Raw genomic sequence first — 18864 nt, 5'->3', positions numbered from 1 at the left:
AGTGGTTAGAGTGTAGGCGTGGCAGCGTATCCCAGTGGTTAGAGTGTAGTGGTTAGAGTATAGTGGTTAGAGTGTAGGGGCGGTAGCGTATCCCAGTGGTTAGAGTGTAGGGGCGGCAGCGTATCCCAGTGGTTAGAGTGTAGTGGTTAGAGTGTAGAGGAGGCAGCGTAGCCTAGTGGTTAGAGTGTAGGGGCAGTAGCGTATCCCAGTGGTTAGAGTGTAGGGGCGGTAGCGCATCCCAGTGGTTAGAGTGTAGTGGTTAGAGTGTAGTGGTTAGAGTGTAGGGGCGGCAGGGTATCCCAGTGGTTAGAGTGTAGTGGTTAGAGTGTAGTGGTTAGAGTGTAGGGGTGGCAGCGTATCCCAGTGGTTAGAGTGTAATGGTGGTAGCATATCCCAGTGGTTAGATTGTAGTGATTAGAGTGTAGTGGTTAGAGTGTAGTGGTTAGAGTGTAGGGGTTAGAGTGTAGGGGTGGCAGCGTATCCCAGTGGTTAGAGTGTAGGGGTGGTAGCATATCCCAGTGGTTAGATTGTAGTGATTAGAGTGTAGTGGTTAGAGTGTAGTGGTTAGAGTGTAGGGGTTAGAGTGTAGGGGTGGCAGCGTATCCCAGTGGTTAGAGTGTAGGGGTGGTAGCGTATCCCAGTGGTTAGAGTGTAGTGATTAGAGTGTAGTGGTTAGAGTGTAGTGGTTAGAGTGTAGGCGTGGCAGCGTATCCCAGTGGTTAGAGTGTAGTGGTTCGAGTGTAGTGGTTAGAGTGTAGAGGAGGCAGCGTAGCCTAGTGGTTAGAGTGTAGGGGCAGTAGCGTATCCCAGTGGTTAGAGTGTAGGGGCGGTAGCGTATCCCAGTGGTTAGAGTGTAGTGGTTAGAGTGTAGTGGTTAGAGTGTAGTGGTTAGAGTGTAGTGGTTAGAGTGTAGAGGAGGCAGCGTAGCCTAGTGGTTAGAGTGTAGGGGCTGTAGCGTATCCCAGTGGTTAGAGTGTAGGGGTGGCAGCGTATCCCAGTGGTTAAAGTGTAGGGGCGGCAGCGTATCCCAGTGGTTAGAGTGTAGTGGTTAGAGTGTAGTGGTTAGAGTGTAGTGGTTAGAGTGTAGGCGCGGCAGCGTATCCCAGTGGTTAGAGTGTAGTGGTTAGAGTGTAGGGGCGGTTGCGTATTCCAGTGGTTAGAGTGTAGGGGTTAGAGTGTAGTGGTTAGAGTGTAGGGGCGGCAGCGTATCCCACTGGTTAGAGTGAACTGGTTAGAGTGTAGGGGCGGTAGCGTATCCTAGTGATTAGAGTGTAGTGGTTAGAGTGTAGTGGTTAGAGTGTAGGCATGGCAGCGTATCCCACTGGTTAGAGTGTAGTGGTTAGAGTGTAGTGGTTAGAGTGTAGAGGAGGCAGCGTAGCCTAGTGGTTAGAGTGTAGGGGCAGTAGCGTATCCCAGTGGATAGAGTGTAGGGGCGGTAGCGTATCCCAGTGGTTAGAGTGTAGTGGTTAGAGTGTAGTGGTTAGAGTGTAGAGGAGGCAGCGTAGCCTAGTGGGTAGAGTGTAGGGGTGGCAGCGTATCCCAGTGGTTAGAGTGTAGGGGCGGCAGCGTATCCCAGTGGTTAGAGTGTAGTGGTTAGAGTGTAGTGGTTAGAGTGTAGGGGTTAGATTGTAGGGGTTAGAGTGTAGGGGTGGCAGTGTATCCCACTGGTTAGAGTGTAGTGGTTAGAGTGTAGGGGCGGTAGCGTATCCTAGTGATTAGAGTGTAGTGGTTAGAGTGTAGTGGTTAGAGTGTAGGCGTGGCAGCGTATCCCACTGGTTAGAGTGTAGTGGTTAGAGTGTAGTGGTTAGAGTGTAGTGGTTAGAGTGTAGAGGAGGCAGCGTAGCCTAGTGGTTAGAGTGTAGGGGCAGTAGCGTATCCCAGTGGTTAGAGTGTAGGGGCGGTAGCGTATCCCAGTGATTAGAGTGTAGTGGTTAGAGTGTAGTGGTTAGAGTGTAGAGGAGGCAGCGTAGCGTAGTGGGTAGAGTGTAGGGGTGGCAGCGTATCCCAGTGGTTAGAGTGTAGTGTTTAGAGTGTAGGGGCGGTTGCATATTCCAGTGGTTAGAGTGTAGGGGTTAGAGTGTAGTGGTTAGAGTGTAGGGGCGGCAGCGTATCCTAGTGGTTAGAGTGTAGCGGTTAGAGTGTAGGGGTTAGATTGTAGGGGTTAGAGTGTAGGGGTGGCAGCGTATCCCAGTGGTTAGAGTGTAGTGGTTAGAATGTAGTGGTTAGAGTGTAGTGGTTAGAGTGTAGTGGTGGCAGCGTATCCCAGTGGTTAGAGTGTAGTGGTTAGAATGTAGTGGTTAGAGTGTAGTGGTTAGAGTGTAGTGGTTAGAGTGTAGGGGTGGCAGCGTATCCCAGTGGTTAGAGTGTAGGGGTGGTAGCATATCCCAGTGGTTAGATTGTAAGTGATTAGAGTGTAGTGGTTAGAATGTAGTGGTTAGAGTGTAGGGGTTAGAGTGTAGGGGTGGCAGCGTATCCCAGTGGTTAGAGTGTAGGGGTGGTAGCATATCCCAGTGGTTAGATTGTAGTGATTAGAGTGTAGTGGTTAGAGTGTAGTGGTTAGAGTGTAGTGGTTAGAGTGTAGGGGTTAGAGTGTAGGGGTGGCAGCGTATCCCAGTGGTTAGAGTGTAGGGGTGGTAGCGTATCCCAGTGGTTAGAGTGTAGTGATTAGAGTGTAGTGGTTAGAGTGTAGTGGTTAGAGTGTAGGCGTGGCAGCGTATCCCAGTGGTTAGAGTGTAGTGGTTAGAGTGTAGTGGTTAGAGTGTAGGGGCGGCAGCGTATCCCAGTGGTTAGAGTGTAGTGGTTAGAGTGTAGTGGTTAGAGTGTAGTGGTTAGAGTGTAGTGGTTAGAGTGTAGGGGCGGTAGCGTATCCCAGTGGTTAGAGTGTAGGGGTGGCAGCGTATCCCAGTGGTTAGAGTGTAGGGGCGGCAGCGTATCCCAGTGGTTAGAGTGTAGTGGTTAGAGTGTAGTGGTTAGAGTGTAGTGGTTAGAGTGTAGTGGTTAGAGTGTAGGGGCGGCAGCGTATCCCAGTGGTTAGAGTGTAGTGGTTAGAGTGTAGGGGCGGTTGCATATTCCAGTGGTTAGAGTGTAGGGGTTAGAGTGTAGGGGCGGCAGCGTATCCTAGTGGTTAGAGTGTAGCGGTTAGAGTGTAGGGGTTAGATTGTAGGGGTTAGAGTGTAGGGGTGGCAGCGTATCCCAGTGGTTAGAGTGTAGTGGTTAGAATGTAGTGGTTAGAGTGTAGTGGTTAGAGTGTAGTGGTGGCAGCGTATCCCAGTGGTTAGAGTGTAGTGGTTAGAATGTAGTGGTTAGAGTGTAGTGGTTAGAGTGTAGTGGTTAGAGTGTAGGGGTGGCAGCGTATCCCAGTGGTTAGATTGTAGGGGTGGTAGCATATCCCAGTGGTTAGATTGTAAGTGATTAGAGTGTAGTGGTTAGAATGTAGTGGTTAGAGTGTAGTGGTTAGAGTGTAGGGGTTAGAGTGTAGGGGTTAGAGTGTAGGGGTGGCAGCGTATCCCAGTGGTTAGAGTGTAGGGGTGGTAGCATATCCCAGTGGTTAGATTGTAGTGATTAGAGTGTAGTGGTTAGAGTGTAGTGGTTAGAGTGTAGTGGTTAGAGTGTAGGGGTTAGAGTGTAGGGGTGGCAGCGTATCCCAGTGGTTAGAGTGTAGGGGTGGTAGCGTATCCCAGTGGTTAGAGTGTAGTGATTAGAGTGTAGTGGTTAGAGTGTAGTGGTTAGAGTGTAGGCGTGGCAGCGTATCCCAGTGGTTAGAGTGTAGTGGTTAGAGTGTAGTGGTTAGAGTGTAGGGGCGGCAGCGTATCCCAGTGGTTAGAGTGTAGGGGTTCGAGTGTAGTGGTTAGAGTGTAGAGGAGGCAGCGTAGCCTAGTGGTTAGAGTGTAGGGGCAGTAGCGTATCCCAGTGGTTAGAGTGTAGTGGTTAGAGTGTAGTGGTTAGAGTGTAGTGGTTAGAGTGTAGTGGTTAGAGTGTAGTGGTTAGAGTGTAGTGGTTAGAGTGTAGGGGCGGTAGCGTATCCCAGTGGTTAGAGTGTAGGGGTGGCAGCGTATCCCAGTGGTTAGAGTGTAGGGGCGGCAGCGTATCCCAGTGGTTAGAGTGTAGTGGTTAGAGTGTAGTGGTTAGAGTGTAGTGGTTAGAGTGTAGGGGGCGGCAGCGTATCCCAGTGGTTAGAGTGTAGTGGTTAGAGTGTAGTGGTTAGAGTGTAGTGGTTAGAGTGTAGTGGTTAGAGTGTAGGGGCGGCAGCGTATCCCAGTGGTTAGAGTGTAGTGGTTAGAGTGTAGGGGCGGTTGCATATTCCAGTGGTTAGAGTGTAGGGGTTAGAGTGTAGTGGTTAGAGTGTAGGGGCGGCAGCGTATCCCACTGGTTAGAGTGTAGTGGTTAGAGTGTAGGGGCGGTAGCGTATCCTAGTGGTTAGAGTGTAGTGGTTAGAGTGTAGGGGTTAGATTGTAGGGGTTAGAGTGTAGGGGTGGCAGCGTATCCCAGTGGTTAGAGTGTAGTGGTTAGAATGTAGTGGTTAGAGTGTAGTGGTTAGAGTGTAGTGGTTAGAGTGTAGGGGTGGCAGTGTATCCCAGTGGTTAGAGTGTAGGGGTGGTAGCATATCCCAGTGGTTAGATTGTAGTGATTAGAGTGTAGTGGTTAGAGTGTAGTGGTTAGAGTGTAGTGGTTAGAGTGTAGGGGTTAGAGTGTAGGGGTGGCAGCGTATCCCAGTGGTTAGAGTGTAGGGGTGGTAGCGTATCCCAGTGGTTAGAGTGTAGTGATTAGAGTGTAGTGGTTAGAGTGTAGTGGTTAGAGTGTAGGCGTGGCAGCGTATCCCAGTGGTTAGAGTGTAGTGGTTAGAGTGTAGTGGTTAGAGTGTAGGGGCGGCAGCGTATCCCAGTGGTTAGAGTGTAGGGGTTAGAGTGTAGTGGTTAGAGTGTAGGCGTGGCAGCGTATCCCAGTGGTTAGAGTGTAGGGGTGGTAGCATATCCCAGTGGTTAGATTGTAGTGATTAGAGTGTAGTGGTTAGAGTGTAGTGGTTAGAGTGTAGTGGTTAGAGTGTAGGGGTTAGAGTGTAGGGGTGGCAGCGTATCCCAGTGCTTAGAGTGTAGGGGTGGTAGCGTATCCCAGTGGTTAGAGTTTAGTGATTAGAGTCTAGTGGTTAGAGTGTAGTGGTTAGAGTGTAGGCGTGGCAGCGTATCCCAGTGGTTAGAGTGTAGTGGTTAGAGTGTAGTGGTTCGAGTGTAGTGGTTAGAGTGTAGAGGAGGCAGCGTAGCCTAGTGGTTAGAGTGTAGGGGCAGTAGCGTATCCCAGTGGTTAGAGTGTAGGGGCGGTAGCGTATCCCAGTGGTTAGAGTGTAGTGGTTAGAGTGTAGTGGTTAGAGTGTAGTGGTTAGAGTGTAGTGGTTAGAGTGTAGAGGAGGCAGCGTAGCCTAGTGGTTAGAGTGTAGGGGGCGGTAGCGTATCCCAGTGGTTAGAGTGTAGGGGTGGCAGCGTATCCCAGTGGTTAGAGTGTAGGGGCGGCAGCATATCCCAGTGGTTAGAGTGTAGTGGTTAGAGTGTAGTGGTTAGAGTGTAGTGGTTAGAGTGTAGTGGTTAGAGTGTAGGGGCGGCAGCGTATCCCAGTGGTTAGAGTGTAGTGGTTAGAGTGTAGGGGCGGTTGCGTTTTCCAGTGGTTAGAGTGTAGGGGTTAGAGTGTAGTGGTTAGAGTGTAGGGGCGGCAGCGTATCCCACTGGTTAGAGTGTAGTGGTTAGAGTGTAGGGGCGGTAGCGTATCCTAGTGATTAGAGTGTAGTGGTTAGAGTGTAGTGGTTAGAGTGTAGGCGTGGCAGCGTATCCCAGTGGTTGGAGTGTAGTGGTTAGAGTGTAGTGGTTCGAGTGTAGTGGTTAGAGTGTAGAGGAGGCAGCGTAGCCTAGTGGTTAGAGTGTAGGGGCAGTAGCGTATCCCAGTGGTTAGAGTGTAGGGGCGGTAGCGTATCCCAGTGGTTAGAGTGTAGTGGTTAGAGTGTAGAGGAGGCAGCGTAGCCTAGTAGGTAGAGTGTAGGGGTGGCAGCGTATCCCAGTGGTTAGAGTGTAGGGGCGGCAGCGTATCCCAGTGGTTAGAGTGTAGTGGTTAGAGTGTAGTGGTTAGAGTGTAGTGGTTAGAGTGTAGTGGTTAGAGTGTAGGGGCGGCAGCGTATCCCAGTGGTTAGAGTGTAGTGGTTAGAGTGTAGGGGCTGTTTTATATTCCAGTGGTTAGAGTGTAGAGGTTAGAGTGTAGTGGTTAGAGTGTAGGGGGCGGCAGTGTATCCCACTGGTTAGAGTGTAGTGGTTAGAGTGTAGGGGCGGTAGCGTATCCTAGTGGTTAGAGTGTAGTGGTTAGAGTGTAGTGGTTAGATTGTAGGGGTTAGAGTGTAGGGGTGGCAGCGTATCCCAGTGGTTAGAGTGTAGTGGTTAGAATGTAGTGGTTAGAGTGTAGTGGTTAGATTGTAGTGGTTAGAGTGTAGTGGTTAGAGTGTAGGGGTGGCAGCGTATCCCAGTGGTTAGAGTGTAGGGGTGGTAGCATATCCCAGTGGTTAGATTGTAGTGATTAGAGTGTAGTGGTTAGAATGTAGTGGTTAGAGTGTAGTGGTTAGAGTGTAGTGGTTAGAGTGTAGGGGTTAGAGTGTAGGGGTGGCAGCGTATCCCAGTGGTTAGAGTGTAGGGGTGGTAGCATATCCCAGTGGTTAGATTGTAGTGATTAGAGTTTAGTGGTTAGAGTGTAGTGGTTAGAGTGTAGTGGTTAGAGTGTAGGGGTTAGAGTGTAGGGGTGGCAGCGTATCCCAGTGGTTAGAGTTTAGGGGTGGTAGCGTATCCCAGTGGTTAGAGTGTAGTGATTAGAGTGTAGTGGTTAGAGTGTAGTGGTTAGAGTGTAGGCGTGGCAGCGTGGCAGCGTATCCCAGTGTTTAGAGTGTAGTGGTTAGAGTGTAGTGGTTAGAGTGTAGGGGCGGCAGCGTATCCCAGTGGTTAGAGTGTAGGGGTTAGAGTGTAGTGGTTAGAGTGTAGGGGCGGTAGCGTATCCCAGTGGTTAGAGTGTAGTGGTTAGAGTGTAGGCGTGGCAGCGTATCCCAGTGGTTAGAGTGTAGTGGTTAGAGTATAGTTGTTAGAGTGTAGGGGCGGTAGCGTATCCCAGTGGTTAGAGTGTAGGGGCGGCAGCGTATCCCAGTGGTTAGAGTGTAGTGGTTAGAGTGTAGTGGTTAGAGTGTAGGGGTGGCAGCGTATCCCAGTAGTTAGAGTGTAGTGGTTAGAGTGCAGGGGCGGTAGCGTATCCCAGTGGTTAGAGTATAGGGGTGGCAGCGTATCCCAGTGGTTAGAGTGTAGTGGTTAGAGTGTAGTGGTTAGAGTGTAGGGGTGGCAGCGTATCCCAGTAGTTAGAGTGTAGTGGTTAGAGTGTAGGGGCGGCAGCGTATCCCAGTGGTTAGAGTGTAGCGGCGGCAGCGTATCCCAGTGGTTAGAGTGTAGCGGCGGCAGCTTATCCCAGCGGTTAGAGTGTAGCGGCAGCAGCGTATCCCAGTGGTTAGAGTGTAGCGGCGGCAGAGTATCCCAGTGGTTTGAGTGTACTGGTTATAGTGTAGTGGTTAGAGTGTAGGGGCGGCAGCGTTTCCCAGTGGTTAGAGTGTAGTGGTTAGAGTGTAGTGGTTAGAGTGTAGGGGTGGCAGCGTATCCCAGTGGTTAGAGTGTAGGGGCGGCAGCGTATCCCAGTGGTTAGAGTGTAGTGGTTAGAGTGTAGTGGTTAGAGTATAGGGGTGGCAGCGTATCCCAGTAGTTAGAGTGTAGTGGTTAGAGTGCAGGGGCGGTAGCGTATCCCAGTGGTTAGAGTATAGGGGTGGCAGCGTATCCCAGTGGTTAGAGTGTAGTGGTTAGAGTGTAGTGGTTAGAGTGTAGGGGTGGCAGCGTATCCCAGTAGTTAGAGTGTAGTGGTTAGAGTGTAGGGGGCGGCAGCGTATCCCAGTGGTTAGAGTGTAGCGGCGGCAGCGTATCCCAGTGGCTAGAGTGTAGCGGCGGCAGCGTATCCCAGTGGTTAGAGTGTAGCGGCAGCAGCGTATCCCAGTGGTTAGAGTGTAGCGGCGGCAGCGTATCCCAGTGGTTTGAGTGTACTGGTTATAGTGTAGTGGTTAGAGTGTAGGGGCGGCAGCGTATCCCAGTGTTTAGAGTGTAGTGGTTAGAGTGTAGTGGTTAGAGTGTAGGGGTGGCAGCGTATCCCAGTGGTTGTAGTGTTGGACTAGTAACCGAAGCAAGGTACAAATCTGTCGTTCTGCCCCTGAACAAGGCAGTTAACCCACTGTTCCTAGGCCGTCATTGAAAATAAGAATTTGTTCTTAACTGACTTGCCTGCTGGTTAAATAAACATTAATAAAGTTAAAATAAATAAAAATACAGTGACTGTCTCTACATGTTACCACCCAGCCACAGTGACTGTATCTACATGTTACCACCCAGACACAGTGACTGTCTCTACATGTTACCACCCAACCACAGTGACTGTCTCTACATGTTACCACCCAGCCACAGTGACTGTCTCTACATGTTACCACCCAGCCACAGTGACTGTCTCTACATGTTACCACCCAACCACAGTGACTGTCTCTACATGTTACCACCCAACCACAGTGACTGTCTCTACATGTTACCACCCAACCACAGTGACTGTCTCTACATGTTACCACCCAACCACAGTGACTGTCTCTACATGTTACCACCCAACCACAGTGACTGTCTCTACATGTTACCACCCAACCACAGTGACTGTCTCTACATGTTACCACCCAACCACAGTGACTGTCTCTACATGTTACCACCCAACCACAGTGACTGTCTCTACATGTTACCACCCAACCACAGTGACTGTCTCTACATGTTACCACCCAACCACAGTGACTGTCTCTACATGTTACCACCCAACCACAGTGACTGTCTCTACATGTTACCACCCAGCCACAGTGACTGTCTCTACATGTTACCACCCAACCACAGTGACTGTCTCTACATGTTACCACCCAACCACAGTGACTGTCTCTACATGTTACCACCCAACCACAGTGACTGTCTCTACATGTTACCACCCAACCACAGTGACTGTCTCTACATGTTACCACCCAACCACAGTGACTGTCTCTACATGTTACCACCCAACCACAGTGACTGTCTCTACATGTTACCACCCAACCACAGTGACTGTCTCTACATGTTACCACCCAACCACAGTGACTGTCTCTACATGTTACCACCCAACCACAGTGACTGTCTCTACATGTTACCACCCCAGACACAGTGACTGTCTCTACATGTTACCACCCAACCACAGTGACTGTCTCTACATGTTACCGACCCAACCACAGTGACTGTCTCTACATGTTACCACCCAACCACAGTGACTGTCTCTACATGTTACCACCCAACCACAGTGACTGTCTCTACATGTTACCACCCAACCACAGTGACTGTCTCTACATGTTACCACCCAACCACAGTGACTGTCTCTACATGTTACCAACCCAACCACAGTGACTGTCTCTACATGTTACCACCCAACCACAGTGACTGTCTCTACATGTTACCACCCAACCACAGTGACTGTCTCTACATGTTACCACCCAACCACAGTGACTGTCTCTACATGTTACCACCCAACCACAGTGACTGTCTCTACATGTTACCACCCAACCACAGTGACTGTCTCTACATGTTACCACCCAACCACAGTGACTGTCTCTACATGTTACCACCCAACCACAGTGACTGTCTCTACATGTTACCACCCAACCACAGTGACTGTCTCTACATGTTACCACCCAACCACAGTGACTGTCTCTACATGTTACCACCCAACCACAGTGACTGTCTCTACATGTTACCACCCAACCACAGTGACTGTCTCTACATGTTACCACCCAACCACAGTGACTGTCTCTACATGTTACCACCCAACCACAGTGACTGTCTCTACATGTTACCACCCAACCACAGTGACTGTCTCTACATGTTACCACCCAACCACAGTGACTGTCTCTACATGTTACCACCCAACCACAGTGACTGTCTCTACATGTTACCACCCAACCACAGTGACTGTCTCTACATGTTACCACCCAACCACAGTGACTGTCTCTACATGTTACCACCCAACCACAGTGACTGTCTCTACATGTTACCACCCAACCACAGTGACTGTCTCTACATGTTACCACCCAACCACAGTGACTGTCTCTACATGTTACCACCCAACCACAGTGACTGTCTCTACATGTTACCACCCAACCACAGTGACTGTCTCTACATGTTACCACCCAACCACAGTGACTGTCTCTACATGTTACCACCCAACCACAGTGACTGTCTCTACATGTTACCACCCAACCACAGTGACTGTCTCTACATGTTACCACCCAACCACAGTGACTGTCTCTACATGTTACCACCCAACCACAGTGACTGTCTCTACATGTTACCACCCAACCACAGTGACTGTCTCTACATGTTACCACCCAACCACAGTGACTGTCTCTACATGTTACCACCCAACCACAGTGACTGTCTCTACATGTTACCACCCAACCACAGTGACTGTCTCTACATGTTACCACCCAACCACAGTGACTGTCTCTACATGTTACCACCCAACCACAGTGACTGTCTCTACATGTTACCACCCAACCACAGTGACTGTCTCTACATGTTACCACCCAACCACAGTGACTGTCTCTACATGTTACCACCCAGACACAGTGACTGTCTCTACATGTTACCACCCAACCACAGTGACTGTCTCTACATGTTACCACCCAGCCACAGTGACTGTCTCTACATGTTACCACCCAACCACAGTGACTGTCTCTACATGTTACCACCCAACCACAGTGACTGTCTCTACATGTTACTACCCAACCACAGTGACTGTCTCTACATGTTACCACCCAACCACAGTGACTGTCTCTACATGTTACCACCCAACCACAGTGACTGTCTCTACATGTTACCACCCAGACACAGTGACTGTCTCTACATGTTACCACCCAACCACAGTGACTGTCTCTACATGTTACCACCCAGACACAGTGACTGTCTCTACATGTTACCACCCAACCACAGTGACTGTCTCTACATGTTACCACCCAACCACAGTGACTGTCTCTACATGTTACCACCCAACCACAGTGACTGTCTCTACATGTTACCACCCAACCACAGTGACTGTCTCTACATGTTACCACCCAACCACAGTGACTGTCTCTACATGTTACCACCCAACCACAGTGACTGTCTCTACATGTTACCACCCAACCACAGTGACTGTCTCTACATGTTACCACCCAACCACAGTGACTGTCCTCTACATGTTACCACCCAACCACAGTGACTGTCTCTACATGTTACCACCCAACCACAGTGACTGTCTCTACATGTTACCACCCAACCACAGTGACTGTCTCTACATGTTACCACCCAGCCACAGTGACTGTCTCTACATGTTACCACCCAACCACAGTGACTGTCTCTACATGTTACCACCCAACCACAGTGACTGTCTCTACATGTTACCACCCAACCACAGTGACTGTCTCTACATGTTACCACCCAGACACAGTGACTGTCTCTACATGTTACCACCCAACCACAGTGACTGTCTCTACATGTTACCACCCAGCCACAGTGACTGTCTCTACATGTTACCACCCAACCACAGTGACTTGTCCTCTACATGTTACCACCCAACCACAGTGACTGTCCTCTACATGTTACCACCCAACCACAGTGACTGTCTCTACATGTTACCACCCAGCCACAGTGACTGTCTCTACATGTTACCACCCAACCACAGTGACTGTCTCTACATGTTACCACCCAGCCACAGTGACTGTCTCTACATGTTACCACCCAGCCACAGTGACTGTCCTCTACATGTTACCACCCAGCCACAGTGACTGTCTCTACATGTTACCACCCAACCACAGTGACTGTCTCTACAGGTTACCACCCAGCCACAGTGACTGTCTCTACATGTTACCACCCAACCACAGTGACCTGTCTCTACATGTTACCACCCAACCACAGTGACTGTCTCTACATGTTACCACCCAACCACAGTGACTGTCTCTACATGTTACCACCCAACCACAGTGACTGTCTCTACATGTTACCACCCAACCACAGTGACTGTCTCTACATGTTACCACCCAACCACAGTGACTGTCTCTACATGTTACCACCCAACCACAGTGACTGTCTCTACATGTTACCACCCCAACCACAGTGACTGTCTCTACATGTTACCACCCAACCACAGTGACTGTCTCTACATGTTACCACCCAACCACAGTGACTGTCTCTACATGTTACCCCCAACCACAGTGACTGTCTCTACATGTTACCACCCAACCACAGTGACTGTCTCTACATGTTACCACCCAACCACAGTGACTGTCTCTACATGTTACCACCCAACCACAGTGACTGTCTCTACATGTTACCACCCAACCACAGTGACTGTCTCTACATGTTACCACCCAACCACAGTGACTGTCTCTACATGTTACCACCCAACCACAGTGACTGTCTCTACATGTTACCACCCAACCACAGTGACTGTCTCTACATGTTACCACCCAACCACAGTGACTGTCTCTACATGTTACCACCCAACCACAGTGACTGTCTCTACATGTTACCACCAACCACAGTGACTGTCTCTACATGTTACCACCCAACCACAGTGACTGTCTCTACATGTTACCACCCAACCACAGTGACTGTCTCTACATGTTACCACCCAACCACAGTGACTGTCTCTACATGTTACCACCCAACCACAGTGACTGTCTCTACATGTTACCACCCAACCACAGTGACTGTCTCTACATGTTACCACCCAACCACAGTGACTGTCTCTACATGTTACCACCCAACCACAGTGACTGTCTCTACATGTTACCACCCAACCACAGTGACTGTCTCTACATGTTACCACCCAGACACAGTGACTGTCTCTACATGTTACCACCCAGACACAGTGACTGTCTCTACATGTTACCACCCAACCACAGTGACTGTCTCTACATGTTACCACCCAACCACAGTGACTGTCTCTACATGTTACCACCCAACCACAGTGACTGTCTCTACATGTTACCACCCAACCACAGTGACTGTCTCAACATGTTACCACCCAACCACAGTGACTGTCTCTACATGTTACCACCCAACCACAGTGACTGTCTCTACATGTTACCACCCAACCACAGTGACTGTCTGTTACAATCAAATTTCAATCAAATGTATTTATTAATCCCATCTTACATCAGCTAAAGTCACAAAGTGCTGTACAGAAACCCAGCCTAAAACCCCAAACAGTAAGCAATGCAGGTGTAGAAGCACGGTGGCTAGGAAAAACTCCCTAGAAAGGCCAGAACTTAGGAAGAAACCTAGAGAGGAACCAGGCTATGTGGGGTGGCCAGTCCTCTTCTGGCTGTGCCGGGTGGAGATTATAACAGAACATGACCAAGATGTTCAAATGTTCATAAATGACCAGCATGGTCGTATAATAATAAGGCAGAACAGTTGAATCTGGAGCAGCAGCACGGTCAGATGGACTGGGGACAGCAAGGAGTCATCATGTCAGGTAATCCTGGGGCATGGTCCTAGGGCTCAGGTCCTCCGAGAGAGAGAAGGAGAGAATTAGAGAACGCACACTTAGATTCACACAGGACACCGAATAGGACAGGAGAAGTACTCCAGATATAACAAACTGACCCTAGCCCCCCGACACATAAACTACTGCAGCATAAATACTGGCGTCTGAGACAGGAGGGGTCAGGAGACACTATGGCTCCATCCGAAGACACCCCCGGACAGGGCCAAACAGGAAGGATATAACCCCACCCATTTTGCCAAAGCACAGCCCCCACACCACTAGAAGGATATCTCCAACCAACAACTTAAAATCCTGAGACAAGGCCGAGTATAGCCCACTAAGATCTCCCTCGCGGCATAAACCCAAGGGTGGGGCGCCAACCCAGACAGGAAGATCACGTCAGTGACTCAACCCACTCAAGTGACGCACCCCTCCTAGGGACGGCATGAAAGAGCACCAGTAAGCCAGTGACTCGGCCCCTGTAATAGGGTTAGAGGCAGAGAATCCCAGTGGAAAGAGGGGAACCGGCCAGGCAGAGACAGCAAGGGCAGTTCATCGCTCCAGTGCCTTTCTGTCAACTTCACACTCCTGGGCCAGACTACACTCAATCATAGGGCCTACTGAAGAGATGAGTCTTCAATGAAGACTTAAAGGTCAAGACAGAGTCTCCATCTCTCACATGGGTAGGCAGACCGTTCCATAAAAATGGAGCTCTATAGGAGAAAGCCCTGCCTCCAGCTGTTTGCTTAGAAATTCTAGGGACAATTAGGAGGCCTGCGTCTTGTGACCGTAGCGTACGTGTAGGTATGTACGGCAGGACCAAATCAGAGAGATAGGTAGGAGCAAGCCCATGTAATGCTTTGTAGGTTAGCAGTAAAACCTTGAGTACAACGTGTGACCGCCCAGCCACAATGACTGTCTCTGTTACAACATGTTACACGTGTGTGTGTGTGTGTGTGTGTGTGTGTGTGTGTGTGTGTGTGTGTGTGTGTGTGTGTGTGTGTGTGTGTGTGTGTGTGTGTGTGTGTGTGTGTGTGTGTGTGTGTGTGTGTGTGTGTGTGTGTGTGTGTGTGTGCGTGCGTGCGTGCGTGCCTGTCAGTCACATGGAATTTGAACACTCATTTCCACTTTGCCTTTCTCATCTTCCTTTTGCAGAGCCTCTCTCTCTCTACACATTTCTGCGTGTGTGCCTCGGATGGACAGGGGGTAGGACATGTGACTAGTAGCCGGAAAAATGGATTACCTCTCTCCAGCCAACATCTCCCAAGATGCATCCCTTCTCTTTTCCGACGCCGGTCCCCACGGCAACGACCTTTACCTCGGTTACCGTGACTACGACCCCGGCATTGACGACCCCACCACGGAAGATTCGTCACCCCTCCCGCCCCTCCCGCCCCTCTACGCAGACACCCCCCTCCTGGATTTGGGAGACTTGGGGGGGTACGGTCCCGGGGTGGGGGGGTATGGGGACAGCTCTCTGGCAGGACTGGGAGACAGTACTAAGCTAGTAGGGGTCCAGGTGGTTTTAATCCTGGCCTACAGTACCATTATACTACTAGGAGTAGTGGGGAACTCTCTGGTCATATACGTGGTGTATCGCTTCAAGACGCTGAGGACGGTGACTAACTTCTTCATAGCTAACCTCGCTGTCGGTAGGTAGCTTTTTATATAGATGGCCTGTCTGTCTGTCTGTCTGTCTGTCTGCCTGTCAGTCTGCCTGTCTGCCTGTCTGCATGCCTGCATGCCTGCCTGCCTGTCTGTCTGTCTGTCTGTCTGCCTGTCTGCCTGTCTGTCTTCCTAACTCTCTTTCTCGAGAGCTACTTTCAGAAAGAGACAAAATAAGCAGGACCTCATTCTCAGTGTGTGTTGTGTGTTGTATGTGTGTGTGTGTGTGTGTGTGTGTGTGTGTGTGTGTGTGTGTGTGTGTGTGTGTGTGTGTGTGTGTGTGTGTGTGTGTTGTATGTGTGTGTGTGTGTATGTGTGTGTTTGTGTGTTGTATGTGTGTGTGTGTGTGTGTGTGTGTGTGTATGTGTGTGTGTGTGTGTGTGTGTGTGTGTGTGTGTGTGTGTGTGTGTGTGTGTGTGTGTGTGTATGTGTGTGTGTGTGTGTGTGTGTGTGTGTGTGTGTGTGTGTGTGTGTGTGTGTGTGTGTGTGTATGTGTGTGTGGTGTTTTTTTCTTCGATGCCCCTAGGTTAGTTTGAGTGATGACTCAGATGTTCTGGCATGTAATATTTTTACGTTTCTGAGAAATTGGGGTTAGTGAAGTGTGTGTGTGTGTGTGTGTGTGTGTGTGTGTGTGTGTGTGTGTGTGTGTGTGTGTGTGTGTGTGTGTGTGTGTGTGTGTGTGTGTGTGTGTGTGTGTGTGTGTGTGTGTATGTGTGTGTGTCTGGATTTACTATTCTTGTGGGGACCAGAAGTCCTCACAAGGATAATAAAACAAGGACAATTTGGACAAGTGAGGACATTTTGCCTCAATTCCCCACAAGGAAGTAGGCTACTTCAGGTAGGCCCATTCCAGGCTACTTCAGGTAGGCCCATTCCAGGCTACTTCAGGTAGGCCCATTCCAGGCTACTTCAGGTAGGCCCATTCCAGGCTACTTCAGGCTCAGCGCCATCTTTTTTATTGTTGTTTATTGATCCCCTATTTGACCAGGTCAGTTGACTGAGAACACGTTCTCATTTGCAGCAACGACCTGGGGAATAGTTACAGGGGAGAGGAGGGGGATTAGACAACGACCTGGGGAATAGTTACAGGGGAGAGGAGGGGGATGAATGAGCCAATTGTAAGCTGGGGATTATTATCTGATGATGTCATAGTGAATATATAGAGTTAACTAATGATATCATACTGAATATATAGTTAATGATATCATACTGAATATATAGTTAATGATATCATACTGAATATATAGAGTTAATGATATCACACTGAATATATAGTTAATGATATCATACTGAATATATAGTTAATGATATCACACTGAATATATAGTTAATGATATCATACTGAATATATAGAGTTAATGATATCACACTGAATATATAGAGTTAACTAATGATATCACACTGAATATATAGAGTTAACTAATGATATCATACTGAATATATAGTTAATGATATCACACTGAATATATAGTTAATGATATCATACTGAATATATAGTTAATGATATCACACTGAATATATAGTTAATGATATCATACTGAATATATAGAGTTAATGATATCACACTGAATATATAGAGTTAACTAATGATATCACACTGAATATATAGAGTTAATGATATCACACTGAATATATAGAGTTAATGATATCATACTGAATATATAGTTAATGATATCATACTGAATATATAGTTAATGATATCATACTGAATATATAGAGTTAATGATATCACACTGAATATATAGAGTTAACTAATGATATCACACTGAATATATAGAGTTAATGATATCACACTGAATATATAGAGTTAATGATATCATACTGAATATATAGTTAATGATATCATACTGAATATATAGTTAATGATATCACACTGAATATATAGAGTTAACTAATGATATCACACTGAATATATAGTTAATGATATCATACTGAATATATAGTTAATGATATCATACTGAATATATAGAGTTAATGATATCACACTGAATATATAGTTAATGATATCATACTGAATATATAGTTAATGATATCACACTGAATATATAGAGTTAACTAATGATATCAGACTGAATATATAGAGTTAACTAATGATATCATACTGAATATATAGAGTTAATGATACCACACTGAATATATCGAGTTAACTAATGATATCATACTGAATATATCGAGTTAACTAATGATATCATACTGAATATATCGAGTTAACTAATGATATCACACTGAATATATAGAGTTAACTAATGATATCGTACTGAATATATAGAGTTAACTAATGATATCGTTAGGGGTTAAGGAAAATAGGATTTCAATTGTTTGGTCCCCACAAGTACAGTAAAACAAACATGTATTTGCACGGGTGTGTTTGTGTACATGTGTGTGTGTGTGTGTGTGTGTGTGGGTGTGTGTGTGTGGGTGTGTTTGTGTACATGTGTGTGTGTGTGTATTCATCCTATTCCCTGTGTCATTGGGTCTGAGGGCTGTGTGTGTGTGTGTGTGTGTGTGTGTGTGTATTCATCCTATTCCCTGTGTCATTGGGTCTGAGGGCTGTGTGTGTGTGTGTGTGTGTGTATTCATCCTATTCCCTGTGTCATTGGGTCTGAGGGCTATGTGTGTGTGTGTGTGTGTGTGTGTATTCATCCTATTCCCTGTGTCATTGGGTCTGATGGCTATGTGTGTGTGTGTGTGTGTGTGTGTGTGTGTGTGTGTGTGTGTGTGTGTGTATTCATCCTATTCCCTGTGTCATTGGGTCTGAGGGCTATGTGTGTGTGTGTGTGTGTGTGTGTGTGTGTGTGTGTGTGTGTGTGTGTGTGTGTGTGTGTGTGTGTGTGTGTGTGTGTGTGTGTGTGTGTATTCATCCTATTCCCTGTGTCATTGGGTCTGATGGCTATGTGTGTGTGTGTGTGTGTGTGTGTGTGTGTGTGTGTGTGTGTGTGTGTGTGTGTGTGTGTGTGTGTGTGTGTGTGTGTGTGTATTCCTGTGTTTAGCTTCGTGTTCGTGTGTCATTCGGTCTGAGGGCTGTGTGTGTGTGTGTGTGTGTGTGTGTGTGTATATCTCCCAAAGATGTCACACTACCACTGAGCCAACAGGAAATACATGTGAGTGTTGAACAGTGAAGACTCTTGGCAAGGTTAGACATTGTCAAAGCTCAGAGGAAGACCTAGATGTAGACAGTTTCGAAGTAACAAAAGTTTATTACAAAACCGGGGGGGGGGGGGGGGGGGGCAAGCAGAGGCCAGTAATCCATAGCAGAGTCCGAAAGGTACAGAACGGTAGGCAGGCTCAGGGTCAGGGTCAGGGCAGGGTCAGGGTCAGGGTCAGGGCAGGGTCAGGGCAGGCTCAGGGTCAGGGTCAGGGCAGGGTCAGGGTCAGGGCAGGCTCAGGGTCAGGGCAGGCTCAGGGTCAGGGCAGGCTCAGGCTCAGACTCAGACTCTGGCTCAGGCTCAGGGCAGGCTCAGGCTCAGGCTCAGGCTCAGGCTCAGGATCAGGGCAGGGTCAGGTCAGGGTCAGGGCAGGCTCAGGCTCAGGATCAGGGCAGGATCAGGCTCAGGATCAGGTCAGGGCAGGCTC

At 48.4% G+C, this 18864-nt stretch overlaps 1 protein-coding gene across 1 annotated transcript in view; it reads left to right on the top strand.

Moving 5' to 3' along the window:
- The window catches only part of LOC116353918 (neuropeptide Y receptor type 2), a 54536-nt gene that overhangs the window by 28787 nt on the left and 6885 nt on the right, over positions 1-18864 (top strand). Inside the window, exon 2 of the mRNA XM_031791662.1 lies at positions 14782-15278. Coding sequence (XP_031647522.1) covers positions 14861-15278 — 418 coding nt within the window. The 5' untranslated portion in view covers positions 14782-14860. The remainder of the gene's footprint in view (positions 1-14781; positions 15279-18864) is intronic.

Source organism: Oncorhynchus kisutch, linkage group LG16 (assembly GCF_002021735.2).
Source record: "Oncorhynchus kisutch isolate 150728-3 linkage group LG16, Okis_V2, whole genome shotgun sequence".
Lineage (NCBI taxonomy): Eukaryota > Metazoa > Chordata > Actinopteri > Salmoniformes > Salmonidae > Oncorhynchus > Oncorhynchus kisutch.
Note: the sequence above shows the minus strand (reverse complement) of the source record. Positions and strands in the feature narration are given on the sequence as shown.